At 40.9% G+C, this 17,632-nt stretch overlaps 1 protein-coding gene across 1 annotated transcript in view; it reads right to left on the bottom strand.

Annotated features, from left to right (window-relative positions):
- Positions 1-7,731: 7,731 nt before the first annotated feature.
- The window catches only part of LOC126100263 (transcriptional repressor protein YY1-like), a 100,167-nt gene continuing 90,266 nt past the window's right edge, over positions 7,732-17,632 (bottom strand). The window contains exon 5 of the mRNA XM_049910853.1: positions 7,732-9,118. Coding sequence (XP_049766810.1) covers positions 8,995-9,118 — 124 coding nt within the window. The 3' untranslated portion in view covers positions 7,732-8,994. The remainder of the gene's footprint in view (positions 9,119-17,632) is intronic.

The following is a 17,632-nucleotide window of genomic DNA, read 5'->3' as shown; positions in this document are numbered from 1 at the left end:
TTTGTTCGCAAAGCGCTCCCAATAAAATTACTACTTGTTTCTTATGTTACACTGACCACACTGCAACCATTGGTTTAGATCAGAGAACAGTTAGTGTTCTATGGCGAACAATACTTTGTTTGTCACATGTCATTGACAAAACTGGTAAATACAATCAGAAATGTCGTCATTCTTCACCATAACACAGCAAACGATAAATTGACAGAAAAATATTTAATTACTGTCCAGTTTCACATAGTCAGCTGATTTATTGCATAACAACTTCTTTTTGGTTCCTTTACATCAAGCAAAAATATGTGCTGACAGTGACTTCCATCACCTCAAGAAGCTGCTGAAACCTTCCAACACCATGTCTATACTGCACCAACATCAGAGTGGAAAAAATGTCTTCAGAATTTGTTCGAACAGATGCAGAAGCATATAAATGTAGCAGGCGACTATTTTGATAAACAAGAAAATGATTTGTACAAGAAATGTTACTTTTCTTGTTTTTGCACAAAGTTAGAAAAGGTGGTCCTTGTAGTATAAAGCAAACTTACAATCCTGTTTTTTCTAATAAAAATAAATAAGTCACCAGAATGACATCTTTCTGAAACCCAAAAACTATATAAAATAACTCCCCTGATTTAATGTGGCAGAACACATTTTCATTCATAATTCCAACTATTATTATTGTCGTCACTCAAAAAATGGGATAAGTGGTGAACCAATTATTGCACATATCTTTTTTTCCCCTTTTCTATGGCTGGAGAAAACAATGAGTGGTACCTACTAATGTATTTTACATTTTGTATTATGCTGCTGGCTTGAAAGCACAGTAACCAATAACTCTATAAGATAAAAGGTTTTGGAGTGAGAAACCATGAACACCTTCAGTAAAATTTGGTTCGTTTGATACGGGAATACTGAATGAAATTACAGTTTTCCATGAATAATATCGGCATCAAATTTGTATTATTTAGTCTCTTGGACAGTTTTCATAATTCACTCAAAAATGTTCAACGCTAAATTAATATGCTGCATGTTGGCCATTTTTTCCTTGTCATACCTAGTAGTCATGTCATAAAATCTAATCACACCACACAAAAAATAAACTGCCAACATCCAATGCATGCTCCAAATATTTCTGAACCAGACCTGTCTGTTGTTTAGTATTCACAAGAAAGTGAGCGCAGGTTCAGAGCCCCTCTCAAAATTAGAATTTCTGTAACAACCAATATTTGCCTTCATGCTGCCTTCTGTCTCTTGTGGACTGACACAAAAAGCTCACATTCTTGAAATATCTAAAACTGCGCAATCAACTATGTTTCCAATAATGCAGCCAGCTAATCATCAGTAATGTCTTTTACACATGGCTATCTACCAGTAATATTTACATAATGGATTTATTACTCTGACTAAAGTGATTTACTTCTGGATGTACATTCCACGTTTTTGTTTTTTTAACCACAAGGTAGTAATAAGCACTTTTGCAATTACCCAGTTCTTCTAGATCCTGACCATCTCCATTATTTTCCAAGGAGAATGTTTTATCTGGATGATAGTGAGAAGGGTACAGATAAAGTGGGTTGTGAAGTACCTTTTGAAGTTGAACATCATGTTCTGCCACTGGGTGGTCAACTTACCTCTGTCACAGTTGGGCAGTGACCATTCATAACTTGTTGGTTACCATGCCATATAGCAGGTTGTGCAGAACTTAAAGAGCATAGTTGGTATCTGGAATTCCAGCTTTAGGAGATGGTCCTGCCACTGATTCGGTAGTATATTCCTGTGATAGGACTGGTGTTATGTGGTGCTGGGTAGAAGCAGAGGACAGTCCCTGAAACTGGCTCTTCTACAGGTACATGACCCACGAGGCAGATGATGAATGGGTGTGGCATAAGGAAGGACCAAGATATTATGTAGATGGTAATTGTATAACGACTTTTCTTTCCTCTCAGCTGAGCTATACTATATACTAGCCAGCAGAACTTTAACTATAGTTTTTAAACATCAATAATTTATATGGAATGATATTCATACAATTAACACGCTTTGAGCTATTTGTGATTTATACACGGAAGCGCCAAAGAAATTTGTATAGGCATGCATATTCAAATACAGGTATGCGTAAACAGGCAGAATACAGCGCTGCGGTTAGGCACGCCTATATAAGATGACAAGTGTCAGGCGCAGTTATTGATTGGTTACTGCTGCTACAATGAGATTTAAGTGAGTTTAAACATGGTGTTATGGTTGGTGCACAAGCGATGGGACACAGCATCTCTGAAGTAGCGTTGAAGTGGGGATTTTCCCATACGACCATTTCATGAGTGCACCGTGAGTATTAGGAATCCGGTAAAACATCAAATCTCCAACATCTAAACATCAAATCTCTGACATCGCTCCGGCCGGAAAAAGATCCTGCAAGAACAGGACTAACGGCAACAGAAGAGAATCATTCATTGTGATAGAAGTGCAACCCTTCTGCAAACTGCCGCAGATTTCAGTGCTGGACCATCAACAAGTGCTAGCGTGCAAACCATTCAAAGAAACATCATCAATATGGGCTTTCAGAGTCAAAGAACCACTAGTGTACCCTTGATGACTGCACAGCACACCTCACCTGGGCCCATCAGCACCAACTTTGAATTGTTGATGACTGGAAACATGTTGCCTGGTTGGACAAGTCTCGTTTCAAATTCTATTGAGCAGATGGGACGTATACAGGTATGGGGATAACCTCGTGAATCCATGGACCTTCACGTCAGCATGGGACTGTTCAAGCTAGGGGAGGCTCTTTAATGGTGTAGGGCGTGTGCAGTTGGAGTGATATGGGGCCCCTGATACGTCTAGATATGACTTGATAGGTGACATGTACTTAAGCATCCTGTCTGATCACCTGCATCCGTTCATGTCCATTGTGCATACTGACAGACTTGGGAAATTCCAGTCGGACAATGCAATACCCCACACGTCCAGAATTGCTACAGAGTGGCTCTAGGAACACTCTTCTGAGTTTAAACACTTCCGCTGGCCACCAAACTCCCCAGACATGAACATTATTCAGCATATCTGGGATGCCTTGTAATGTGCTGTTCAGAAGAGATCTTCACCCCCTCATACTCTTACAGATTTATTGGACAGCCCTTCAAGATTCATGGTGTCAATTCCCTCCAGCACTACTTCAGACATTAGTCAAATCCAGGCCATGTCGTGTTGCGACACTTCTGCATGCTCGTGGGGGCCCTACACATTATTAGGCGGGAGTACTAGTTTCTTTGGCTCTTCAGTGTAAAATTCAATTTGGCTCTTCAGTGTAAAATTCAATTTCAGTGTTACATTAAAAATGTAAAATTCCCTGGGATTTTATGGAATTCCCAGGGATTTTATGGAATTTCCTGAGATTCTTCTGATTTTTCCAGATAAAATGTAGTTCCCAGGGAATTCCAGAAGAATTGCGGCCCTGAAAGTAATCTTCTGTAAGAAAAGTGAGGAATAGAAGCAACTACTAATCTGATTAAAAGTGAAAACTTTAGAATCAAGTTTTGTGCATCTGAACATAATATTATTAAACTTGAACTGATAAAGATATTATGATTAATTAATCTACAAGAGACTTTCATACTCAGTGCTCATCCCCAATATTGTGCCCACGTATTTGACTCAAAAGAGTTTGAGATGAGGAAAGTAATTATAGCTGTGTCGTGTCACTAAAAGAATGTCTTTGGTAGCTCACAGCTACGATGCCAATACTACTAGGTGGCTGATCGTTGTTATGTCATCTCAGTATTTTAATGCATGAATGCCTCTTTTACCAACACCTGAAGAAAGTGGATAGACTCCTAAGTCTTCAAAAAGGGTGACTGATACCATGTCTTGGCTTCACTGCTGCTTCAATGATCCCCTAGTCATATTATTAACTCTTCTACTCTTTGTTCCAGTGCACCTTCTCATTATTATGCACTTTCCAAAATGTGCGACAATACTGTTCCATTCATTTTACGGGAATAATTACGCCCAAAGCCTCACATATCAAATACTGAATTACTTCTAATTTAAAACTTTAATTTCTGTTTGCAACATATGATTTCACTTGAGACCACACGAGTTCTACTGCAGTGAAATGGCAACTATATGCTGAAAGGCACAATGCCATATGATCATTTTCTTCTGCAATTTTGTCAATGTCTTAAATGATATTACATGATTTAAGCCATTTCACAATTTCCAGCAGTTCAGCCCTTATCATTTCCCAATCAGTAGCCCAGACAACAAAGGAATATTAGGGGAAAAATTCATGCACTTGCAAAGTACAAAATTAAGCTGCACTAAATTTCCAACAAAAAAATCTCCTATTAATTTTTTTTTTCTACAGGGCTAATAGCTCCTGCATTGCAGAGAATGGAAAAATCTTAGATGCTTAAAGAATAGTGTTTTATTGATATAAAATTAATGTTTATTGTTAACTCAAGTGGGATAAGAACAAATATTAAATGTTTGTATCACATCTAGGTGCAGTACAACCGTATTGATAGATAAGTAGTGTTCTGTGGGTGTAACAGGGTAGGAGGATGGGGGTGAACAGTAGAAGACTGAGGAAGACAGGTCACCGAATTGTGGTCTTGAACTATCACTCTAGGTCTGGAAATTTAAATCCGAGCTGGCGATTTATGATTCTCTCTACTTCATGACATCACAAGAAGCAGCTACAGTACATATCACAAAGTTACACTAACCCTTTAACAGTGAGCCAAGAAATCACTGGCTCTGCAGTGCTCAGGGGTGTTCATTGTCTACAAAGTGTATTGACACTACATGGAATACAGATATGAGTTATTAATAGTACTAATGCAAGAAATGCATACAGAGAAAGCTACTTAAATCTCTGCATACATTCTATGCTGCTAGAGGTGGAAACTGATTCTTACTCATCCTGTACAGCAGCTGCAACATTCTTCCAGAAAAGGAGCTTCCACAACCACAAGCACTGCACAATTTACAGACAGCATTTCTTGTCCAGTTGTCATATGTGAGTAGACAAAAAACTTCACTTAACTTTTAATTGCATATTGGAATTTTTCAGTTTATTAAGTTAGTACTTATTTTCAGTTGTTAAGTGAACTTCTATGTAGATAAAAAAATTCCAAGAGCTGGAGCTGTCAACTGTCTGCCATGCTGAACAGCCTGTCCCAGGCCTAAGGAGCAGGCAATACTTAATCAACAATGTCTCTGCTAAAACATTTTTCACAGTATGAGGGGTGTCAAATGAATCACCCAAGTCCCAGCTCTGCCAATATCTGAAGAGACTCTTCCTACAACAATTAGGTGTTAGGGAACTTCAGATATTTTAAATGTCCGCCAAGCAATGCATTACAATAGTTTACACTTGAACCTGACCAGTCTATTCCATCAGACACATTCTCACTCACCTTGCAAGATATACTTCGGAAGTATGGTAAGTGGGTCCACCCAGTGCAGCCCACTCTACGAGTGCAATTTCTATATGAAGGAGATTTACGCAGTCTACCAGTAACAGTCAATGTGAGAGAGGTGTGTGAATTTCTGGTCATTCCTTAATTCACCACCAAGTGTCTACATCATGGTTACACGGCTTTACAATATGCTATCAATGATAGCATGAAGGCAACATGTTTGCCAATCCAAACACTATACACCAACACTACATAGGCCATGACATTATCATACCTGTAAATTAAACACTTCTTTGCCATTCTTTACAGGAAAGTATTTTATTTAAAAGCTCGTTTAACAATTGCAGATAAATACTCAATAAACTGAAAATAACCGAAGTTATTTTGTCTGCTGACATAAGGGAACTGGACAGGAAATGCTGTGGAGGTTAAAGTCTATTTAAACATAAAAGTGAATACAATTCAACAGAGAATACAATCTGTCCATATCTGTTTCCCGTCTTTAATATGAGCAGTAACTCATATCCGTATTCCATATAGTGTCAAAAAGCTGAAACTCCCCGTGTGTGTCTCCAGTGATTCATAAGTTGACCTGTGGAAGGGTTGTTATAATGTTGTGGAAAATGCTGTAGTTGCTTCAAGTAACATAATGGGGTAGTGAGTGGGGACTTGTCTGTTTGCTCTTCAGTTTGCAGACCTACAAAGGAGGGAAATGCATGACCACAATCCCATGTGCATCTACTCCTTCACCCACTCTCCTTCAGCCCGTCTCACAGTTTATCCCTTAATATGGTTCTACTGTACTTAGATAAGGTACACAATTTGACATATCTGTAACCCATTTCATTTAACAATAAACATTTGTTTTATGTCACTGAAATACTATTTTTAATAATCTACAGTTTATCCATCCACTGCAACAAGAAAACTACTAGTCCTAGGGGCTGGGGAATGAATAAAACCTTTTTTGAAGGTAATTTAATTTTGTACTGGGAAACATTTTCACTAGAATCCACTGTTTGTGAGTTATTCAAGACAAACATAGAAAGTGACCTTGAAATGCCCCCCCCCCCCTTTTTTTTCACAACTCACCAGTCATGATTTTTAGTATGTCGTTCATGGCCAACCCCTCACTACAGTACAAGTTTGTGACTACACAAATTTTTCCTCCTAATCAATCTTTTTTAGTCTTTGTGGACTGGGCTATAAATTAATCTATCTATGCCATTCCTCTCTACCCAGTCCACTATGTTGCTCTTCCAGCCACTATATGTTGGGGCTTTGTTTAAATGAACAGAGTGGTGTGGTGCACTATCAAATATTATAGTGGAGCTCTCTTCTATGTTTGGAAGCAAATAACATGAACCACGCTTTACATTTTGCTGGTGTCATTTTCTCATGGTAGTCTTCAGATTTCTTTGAAGTAAACAACAAGCATTTGGAACAAACTCAGCAAGTTTTCCAGCATGTAAAAGAATGAGCCAATTAACTTTATTGCGACACGAACTTTCATTGCTCCTCGAGCAGTTTCTTCAGTCCATGCAGTCATCTGAAATGACAAGAAAAAAAAAGCATCTCCAGGCAATAGTATCCTCCCTTTCCAGCTGAACTTGACATCTAGAAAAGTTTTCCACTGAAATTCTATTTTGGAAAATAACTCACTTTCCGTAGTACGAGAAGTTTCTTCTGGGTGGGATATTCTTTGTGCACGTAATAGTCACATATATATCGCCGAACTGTGTCTTCTGATCTTCTGAAAACTATCCAGTTCTGTTATTTTAGCAACAGGTACTCTGGTTTTTCTGAGCCTAAAGAGCAGCGGTTGGTTCCTGCAGATCTCCACCACACTTCTTCAATTTCTGACAGAGTTCTTTTACAGCTGCAGCTACTCATACAATGGCTTTAAACAAAGGTGTAAGAGGCCAGTGATTGTCTCTTTCATCCTCAAAATAGTATCATACATTATAAGAGCAAAGATGATTGGCTCTTTAAGGTAACAGCTCGAGAGACAGACCATATTATGTCCATTTGAAATTACCCATAAGACACTTTACACTGCATCTTTAACACAAATTGAATCAGTAACTCATGATCCGCAGCAAGAGCCTAGCAGCCACTGAGAAGTACAGCACACAATGCAGCAGCAATTCCATGGCAATGTTTACACAAATTGCAGAGTTTGGACTGGCACTAGAGTATTCCCTCCGCACAATGCATTACATGTGTGCGAACAGTCACAGCCTTTATGCACCATCAAGGTAATCAGATGAATTTTATGAAATCAACAACACACAAAAAAGCACAGAAGACAAAAATCTCAATTCAACATTCTGCTTCTTCAAGTCCTTTATTCCAATGCAATTAGCACATATGAAAAGGTAATGGAGTACGATTTTTCATTGAAAATGTGAGACATAAATGGTATACATAGCACATTTTACACAATACAAAAGTAAAATTTTTGTACACAAGTTTACAGAGAGGGAGGAAACATATTTAAACTTTAACATGTTTACAGCGAGATCTAATACTTCACATGAAACCAAAAATAATATCTTCTCATTTGGTATTCCTGCATAAGATACCTTATTTTACTTGTGCAGTTTATTGCACAAACAAACATCCTTCTACCACATAGTTCATTTTCAAACTGCCTGCTACAGTCACTTGTCAGTAAGGCATGATAGACAGGTATGAATTAATCACATGAGTTTCCCGACTTACTGTGCTAAAAAAAATATAATTTGCATTTTAAATGAGTTTTGTCTGACAAATGGAAACAGATAATGATCAGTTCAAAATATCACATTTTTATCATACACGTGCACTCACATTTCAAGGAGATTATGTCGAGGATGGTGTGGTGTATGTGTACGTGCCTTTCAACTTACAATAAAATTACCAGTATTATAGTCGAAAGGCACTACTCTCAGTCATTAGCCTGATTCACCAACTTCACAACACTTGGTCAATAAACATCCAAAAGAAAAGATCTCGCGACATGCATTGTTTTTTAATGCCGGACTGCTAACTCCCAAATCCTGACAGATCATAAATAGAAAACCACATGAAATGATATTAAGTATATACAGTTCATTTGTTAACATTCCATGTGTTCTAGTTCTCATGACACTTATTGCAGAATCAGTTCAAAATAACGAGTTAAGTTTTGGGCAGCTGGATGTTCTGACCTAAAATTCTGTACATCAACATTCCAGCACTGCTAAAAAAGTTCTTTCTAACAGTATTGCAGAGTGGTAGTTGGAATGTCACAATTCCATGTCCATTGGCTTGTTATTTTCTTCTGTCATTTCTACTGAAGACCAGAGGCCTTACCAGAAAAAGAAATGCAATTCTACGCACCTGGTCAACACACATCAGCAAACTACATTGCCCAGATATTTCTGGTGCAAGAAACTGGCAATACTGGTATTTACATAATTCTGACTTTCACCGTCACAGATGTATAATATTCCTTTCTCTTTCGAAAACACCAGCACTCTATCCGAAGTTTCAGCATGCTGCTGTAGCATCTTATGTTCCAAGAGAGACAACATGCACAGAAGGTAAAGCTTCCATGCTAATCAGCATACACAATGAACTGCGAGTTGTCGACATCAGCAACCTCCACCTGAACAAATTGTGGAGGCTGCAATGGTTGTGCATGGATTGTTGGTACAGAGCGGCTCATGGCATTGCGGGACCTGTGTAAAAAAATCACACAGGTTAATTTCTGTCACAGAAGATTAATATGATATTATCTCCAGTAAAATAAGATGATTTGCATTTCACTAACAAATTACCTGGCTGCAAAACACACTTAAATTGTGATTAATGACAAATTAATGAAATAAAATTATAATACTTCTTGTATATTGCATACATTATGTATCTCCCGATGTGTAATTTGAAATGGAATTTTCATTCTGTACGGTTCTGTACATTTTTCCAGCTAGACAATCTAGTGCTGATATTACCAACAGTGTACACGTCCCCATTAGGAGACTGGGAGCTATTCATAAAAATGTTTGACTACATACTATGCTGTCTGTCAGACAAAAAGAAGTTATTAATCTGTGGTGATTCCAATGTTAACTTTAAAGCAATTCTGATAGGAAAAGTGAACTAGAAATGTTATTAATGACATAACTTAGAATCAGTGATCAACTTCCCTACACGTATAGCTCAAGACGGTAGCACTCTAATAAATGATGTATTTGTACAACAAGAGGATGTAAAACTAACACATGCTTTCTTTGTGATAAATGGATTATCAGACCAGGACGCACAATTGATTAACTTGCAAAACCTAGCAGGATGTACAGTTCAGAGACCACTTAGTAAAAGTGTAAGGCCACTCATGATAAATGCAACATATTTCTTGATAAATTTGTACCCCTTTTTTAAATATTGTTGCCCCAAAAAAATTACTAAACGTTAACACCAAACAGTTTTCAAAGACATCTTGGATTACTACAGGTATTAAAGTATCTTCAGAAAGAAAGAAAAAAATTGTATGAGACAGCAAGAATTAGTAAAGACCCACAGGTATTTTACACTATAAAAATTATTGTAGCATACTGATAAAAGTTGCCAGAAAATAAAAAAATATGTATATTAGAGATGAAATTAACAACTCGGGCAATAAAGTCAAATCAACATGGAATGTTGTTACAAGAGAGGAAAAGTAATCGCTGGGGTAGATAGTATTACTATTACAGAGAATGAGACCATCTTAACCAACAGTACACAAATAGCTAATGTTTTTAACAACCATTTCTTAAGGGTAGGCGAAAAAATTGGTGAGAATAGTTCGAAAGAAAAAGCCAAGCGGTACACGGAAGAGTCAGTTTTGAGAAATCCTTGTCAGATTAATTTTCATCTAACAACTTCTTGCAAAATAAGGGAAATCATTATATCCTTGAAAAAGAAATGTTCTGTTGGAGTAAATGACATCTTTAACAAGATATTAAAACAATGTGGAGCTGTTACAGCTGATGTTCTGTCACATCTGTACTGCATCACTAACTCAAGGTATTTTTTCCCAAACAGGTTAAAATATACCATTGTCAAGCCTCTCTACAAAAAAGGGGACACTACAGACATCAATAATTACCAGCCATTATCCTTGCTTACAGCACTTTCAAAAATCGTTGAGACAGTAAGGCACTCAAGAGTGGTTAGTTGGCTCAACAGTAATGGGGTACTTAGTAAATCACAGTTTGGATTTCAAAAATGCTGTTCTACTGAAACAGCACTATACAATTTCACTGGCCACATAATAGAGTTTTTAAATGATAAAATGTCACTACTAGGAATTTTCTGTAACTTATCCAAAGCGTTTGATTGTGTGAACCATGACATTATGTTACAGAAATTATAATTCTAAGTAGAAATGGAACAGCATATGAGTGATTTAAGTCATATCTACAGAACAGAAAGCAAAAAGTTTCTTTATATGGAATAAGTGATTTAAAGAACTTTCCCAGATCATCTAACTGGGGTGAAAGTACATTAGGTGTTCCACAGGGTTCAATGATGGGTCCGCTTCTGTTCTTGATGTATGTGAATGACCTCCCTTCTTATCTAAAACAAGAAACTAAATTGACAAAGTTTGCTGATGATATAAGCATCATTATTCATCCAGTAAAAGTCCGCCTCGATAGTTGAGTGGTCAGCATGCCCGAATGCTGTACGAAGGAGCCTGGGTTCGATTCCTGGCTGGGTTGGAGATTTTCTCCACTCAGGGCCTGGATGTTGTGTTGTCTTCTTCATCATGTCATCCTCTCAACACAGATGTTGCCGAAGTGGCATCAACTCAAAAGACTTGCACCAGGCAACCGGTCTTCCCGACATGAGGCCCTAGCCACACGACTTTATATTTCAATCCAGTAACAGAAACTCCAATAGAAAATGATAAAAATAATGTTTTTGGCAAAGTTATTGATTGGTTTTCTGCGAATGGGCTCGCTCTGAACCCTGAAAAAACACAGTACATCAATTTCCTACTGCAAGGAGTACAGTTCCTTCAATAAATATAACACGTCAACAGAAGTCAGTAGCCAGGGTAGAGCACACTTAGATTTTGGGTGTACATATAGATGAGAATCTTAATTGGAAAATTTATATTTTGTATCTCCTAAAGTGACTAGGATCAGCAACTTTTGCAACCAGAATAATTGCTTATTTTGAGGATACAGAAATTAGCAAGCTAATATACTTTCACTCTCTGATATCACACGGAATAATATTTTGGGGTAACTCAACACTTAGACAAAAAGTATTCACTGCTCAAAATAAAGTAGTTATAATAATATGTGGGGCTCATAGTCGCACATCTTAAAGGCATCTGTTTAAAAGGTTAGGAATTCTTACAACAGCCTCACAGTACATTTACTCAGTAATGAAATTTGTTCTCAACAACATGGACTAGTTTAAAAATAACAGTGACATTCATGATTAAAATAACAGAAGAAAGAAAGACTTACACTATCCTCTACTTAACCTATCTTTGGCACAGAAAGGGGTAAAATATGCTGCTGTAAAACTTTTTGATAAATTACCAGATGAAATAAAATGCCAGACAGACAGCAGTAATAGTTTCAAAAATAAATTGAAATCTTATCTCCTTGACAACTACTTCTATACCACAGATGAAATCCTGAATAGAAATAAATCTATCTACAGGTATAAAATATACATTTTGTGTCATTTTACGGAATGGTGTAGGTAATAAAAACCTTGATTCATGTGTGCATTTCTTATGCACTTGGCACGTTCCGCATCATAACAGTTTCTATGAGACTGATGAATGGAACATGTAATTAACTAACTAACTTTTACTTTTCCATTTCCTATCTTTCTCATGACAGGAATCTATTTTAATAGTGCCAATAAATGGGTGTTCAGTGTCAGTTTACTTATTTGAGTATGTGTGTGTCCTGCTTCAGGTGATTTTGTTTCTACCGGAGGCATCTTGGCTGTCTCAAAGAACCTTAACTGTGTGTTATGTATATTAATGCAACAGTAGAAATGGGAATGGCCCAACTATGTTAAAAGAGGGATAAAAGATGTACCATGTCTAGCAAAAATAGAACTATTTCATTTTTCAATACGCCACAAACATAACCCAACACAAAACTGAACAACAGGTGGATAGTAAAGAGATACAGAACATACATGAGCCATATCTCAACATGTAGCCTGTATGGAAAGCACTACCAAGCAGCCACTTGAGGCTTGAGATTGCACAACAGCTTTTAGTTACAGTATTATTCTATAACTCAAGTGCATCTTGCTTTTTTTAAGATTTCATGCATTACATGATGTGCAAGGATGATAATGCATCTCATTTTAACGAAAGGCTATTTATTAAAGCAAAGCAGCAAAATACTGCTTCCCTCCTCTCATATGATCTACATTCTCATTTGTTTATACTCGCAGCCAACTGCTGCGATATAGTGTTTGCACTATGTACTTTGACAGTGGTATGATGACAATTTGTTGCTGTGAATATTCTGAAGTGGCCAACTGCACTACAGGTGAATCCCTCTCATCATAGAATCTGAGTAATATGTCCTTCCTTTTAACCTTCCACAACCCATCTCTCTATCTTCCCTGAGGAAGTAACTAATTGTACCAAAAGCTAAGTAATGCATCGCATCTTTTCTTTTTTGTGTGTGTCTCTGGCAGTACAACATTTTTTGCCTTCGAGATAAGTGCTGGCCAGCAAATATGTCTCATAAATTACGAGTTTTCTAGAATGAAATGAGCTAAACATTCTAAACCCCTTCCATGGGTATTTTTTATGCATGCTCTTCTGCTTCAGTGGGAGATTTCCCCTATTGCTGGCTGGCACAAACACATCATGTGCCCTACTCACTCACTAAAACATTTCTCTGTTGATTGTAATTTGTAGACCAAAATTACAGTGGGTAAGGATTGGACAGAATGTATAAACAATATTCTCATTGTAATCCATGACAACACCTGGCTTCTGCATGATGCCATTCATTGAATTTACTTCTTTAAATGTGTCATCATGTAATAAGCTGTCCCATCTTTCCGTTTAATCAATATCAACCTGTTTCTGTAGACCATTTCCTATTTGCCCTTTACACTTTTTCATTTTATCATCAGTGCAGTAGCCACCAGAAAGATCGCAGGAGGCGCACATCGGCACGGCGCGTCACGGACGGCAGTTGCCGCAAGTAGAGTCCCATCTACCAGAGGGCACGCGAGAATTCGGACGTGACCTCTGCCAGCGGAACAACAACAACAACAACAACAACAACAACAACAACTCAGGCAGCACGGGCCGTGCCCAGTCAGTTAACATCGGGCATGCCTAGGATACAGTCCCGGTCTACGCTAAGTGAAGTGCGATGTAAAACGTGAACAGTGTTACTACACAATTGGCGATGAGTAGGGTCGTTCTTTCGCGTGTTGCATCGTTGTTCAGGTTTCGCAGCTTATCCACGACATGGAGGATTTAGTGCGGGTTTTGGTTGAGCAGCAGACAGAGCTCATGGCCACCATGAAACAAGTGCTTCCGGCGTTGCTCTCCATGCAGTCTGCTCCAGCACTGTTCCCTCCTCCCTTTCCCCCGTATGACGAGACGGCGGAGGATTGGGACGCATATGAACATCGCCTTCAGCAGCATTTCCAGGCGTTTCATGTTGCCGATGCGGAGGTATGTCGTGCTCTCTTCTTGTCTTGGATATCTCCCTCGCTGTATCAAGTTTTGTGGCAGCTCGCGCCATTGCAGGAACCCTCGTCCTTGTCTTTTGACGCATTGTGTTCATTGCTGTCTTCATATTATCGCCACCACACGCATGTTGTGGCGGCTAGGGTCGAGTTCTAGCAATGCAAGAAACAGCCCCATCAGTCTTACCGGGCGTGGGCCGCTACCCTGCACGGTCTTAGTCGCAAGTGTCATTTTGTCACGGAGCAGTCGTGAGAGTCGTATGCCCACGTTATGGTACACGACGTCATTGTTCGTTCGGCCCCTGATAGGGAGGTCCGGCAACGGGTCCTGCAGTTAGAAGACCCTTCCCTCGAGGAAGTCCTGTCCATTGCTCAATCGTATGAAGTCTCTCACGCCGCAGGTCAACAGTTGGAAGCATGGTGCGACGTCGCGGCGGTTCAGGGCGGCGCGGCCGCGTCCACTGCGTCCGGGATGGACGATGTGCGAGCGGTACAATCTGGCAGTTATGGCCGCTCCCGCACGGCACGTAAACAGAATTCCGGCCGCCGGCCCCTGTCGCAGTCCTGTGCGTCGTGCTATATACATCACGATTGGTCAGAGTGCCCCCAGCGTTGGGCCGTTTGTCGCAAATGGAATAAAAAAGGTCACATTGCTAAAGTTTGCCGCTCGGCCTCAAAAGAATCGAAGGAAGCAGGTACAGAGGACATGGACGTTGACATTCAGGAAGTTTCATCGGGCGAGGCTCCTAACGCATCAGCACGCAAACTCTTTATCGAGGTGTCGGTTCGGTCGTGCCGGTTACAACTGCAAGTAGATACGGGGGCGGCAGTTTTGTTGTTGAATGCACAAACTTATTCCGACCTTGGATCACCCCCATTGGCACCAGTTTACCGGCGTCTACGTGGTTATGGTAAACAGTTCATCCCCCTACTGGGTCAATTCACTACCGAAGTGACTTACAAATCAGTCACTTGGCCTATTACTTTTATTGTTGTCAGTGATGCAAGCTCCGCTAACCTTTTTGGCCTGGATGTCTTTCAAGCTTTCGGTTTTTCTATCGCTGACACCATACAGTTGGTCTCTGAAGACGTTCCCTATCAATCATTGGAATCTTTGATCTCAGACTTTCCAGATATCTTTGAGGAGAGCCTGGGGCGTGTTTCAGACTTTGAAGCTAACTTAACGTTGAAGGCGTCGGCTCGCCCGCGTTTTCTACGCGCGAGGCAGATTCCCTTGGCTCTCCGCCCTCAGGTAAAGGAAGAGCTAGACCGGCTGACAGCCCTAGGGGTCGTTCTTCCCATTTCTTCTAAGAGTGGGCTTCGCCCCTCGTTACTGTCCGGAAGCCCTCGGGAAAATTACGTCTTTGTGGCGATTTCAAGGCCACCATTAATTCCCAATTGGTGGTGGACACCTATCCTTTGCCTCGTGCTGATGAATTGTTCTCCGCCATGGTGGGAGGCCAATATTTTTCGAAAATCGATCTTTCGGAGGCTTTTTTGGCCTTTACCAATACCAGCGGTTGGCCTTCGGAATATCCAGTGCACCGGTGATATTCCAGCGTTATCTTGAGCACGTCATGTCAACAATCCCTCATTGTATTAATTACCTGGATGACAGAATTGTCACAGGCCGCAGCACGAAGGAACACTTGCACAACCTTCGCACCCTCTTTCTCAAATTCAGGTCTGTGGGCTTGCGTTGCAATCTGCGTAAGTCAGACTTCTTCCAACTGTCCATTGAGTATGTGGGCTACACCATCTCTCGGCACGGCGTCCAGCCACTAGGAAGTTTGGTCCAAGGTACCGTCGACCTTCCTTGGCCTGCTTCGCTGAAAGAGTTACAAGCTTTTTTAGGCAAGATAGCCTATTACCACCGGTTCATTCCCAGGGCTTCCACCATAACACGCCCCTTGTACTGCCTTCTGCGCAAGGGTGTTCCTTTTGATTGGTCGCCTGCATGCGAGTGAGCGTTCACCTCGTTGAAGGGCCTCCTCACGTCAGCGCCTTGTTTGGCTAATTTTGACCCCCATAAGCCGTTGGTCCTGGCTACAGATGCTTCGCAGTATGGGGTGGGGGCAGTCCTGGCCCATCGCAACGCAGATGGTTCCGAGCAACCACTGGCGTTTGCGTCTAAAACTCTTAGTCCCACGCAGGCCCATTACTCGCAGGTGAAAAAGAGGCTTTGGCCATTGTCTACGCTGTTACCATGTTTCGCCCTTTCTTGTATGGCACGAAGTTTCAGTTAATCACTGACCATAAGCCGTTAATATTGTTATTTGGCCCCACCTCTCAGATTCTGGATAGGGTGGCCCACAGACTACAGCGCTGGGCCTTGTTCCTCTCTAAGTACCATTATGACATTCATTTTTGCCCTACCGGACAGCATGCCAACGCCGACGCTCTTTCCCGTCTTCCAGTGGGCCCGGATCCTAAGTTCAATCGAGAGGAGATTATGTGTTTTCATTTGGATGTGGCGTCCCGCCAAGCGGTTGATGGCTTCCCGATCACTAGTTCTCGAGTCGCCAGGGAAACGGCAGCTGACCCAGTTCTCCGGCAAGTAGTTCGCATCATTCAGCAGGGGTGGTCATCCCGCCCTCCAGGCCGGGCCTCAGACCCTCTTCGTAATTATTTTATTCTACGAGACCGTCTCTCGGTCTTGGAAGTAGTTCTCCTTCTGGCTACCGATGATACAGCTCCTCGCGTGGTTGTTCCTGCAAGTTTACGAAGGGAGGTCCTCACGTTATTACATGAGGGGCACTGGGGTGTTTCCCGTACTAAAACCTTGGCTTGCAGACATGTGTACTGGCCCGGTATTGACAGAGAAATTGAGCACTTGGTGGCCGCCTGTTCCCAGTGTGCAAGCCAACAGGCATCTCCCAGGTCAGCGTTCTCTTCATGGCTGCCAGCAATCCAAGCATGGGAACGTGTTCACATCGATTTTGCGGGCCCGTTTCTCAATGGCTTTTGGCTCATTGTCGTCGATGCTTATTCCCGATTCCCATATGTGGTTCACTGCTCCTCAACCACTTCAGAAGTTGCAATCCAGGCACTAGCAAAAATCTTTTCTGTGGAAGGTCTGCCGATCACCCTGGTCTCGGACAATGGACCGCAGTTTATTTCGCAGAACTTCCAGGATTTTTGTAGGCGCTTCGGTATTCGGCACGTTTGCTCTCCCCCCTTTCATCCACAATCGAATGGGGAAGCCGAGTGCATGGTGCCCACATTTAAGACGCAGATGAAAAAGTATGTGCACATATTTCCTGCGGAAGAGGCATTGACGTTTTTCCTGACGGCATACCGGACCACACCAATGGCAGAATGCAGCCCCGCAGAGCTCCTCCACAGGTGCCAACCTAGGACTCTGCTGCACCTCCTCCGGCCTGGTCCTCACCAGTCTTCGCAAAACAGAGTACCTGGCTTTCCACTGGGTATGTCAGTCTGGGCACGTGGGTTTGGTCGCAATCCACATTGGATACCAGCGGTGGTCCTGCACCGAAATGGCCGCTGGCTCT

Source organism: Schistocerca cancellata, chromosome 9 (assembly GCF_023864275.1).
Source record: "Schistocerca cancellata isolate TAMUIC-IGC-003103 chromosome 9, iqSchCanc2.1, whole genome shotgun sequence".
Lineage (NCBI taxonomy): Eukaryota > Metazoa > Arthropoda > Insecta > Orthoptera > Acrididae > Schistocerca > Schistocerca cancellata.
Note: the sequence above shows the minus strand (reverse complement) of the source record. Positions and strands in the feature narration are given on the sequence as shown.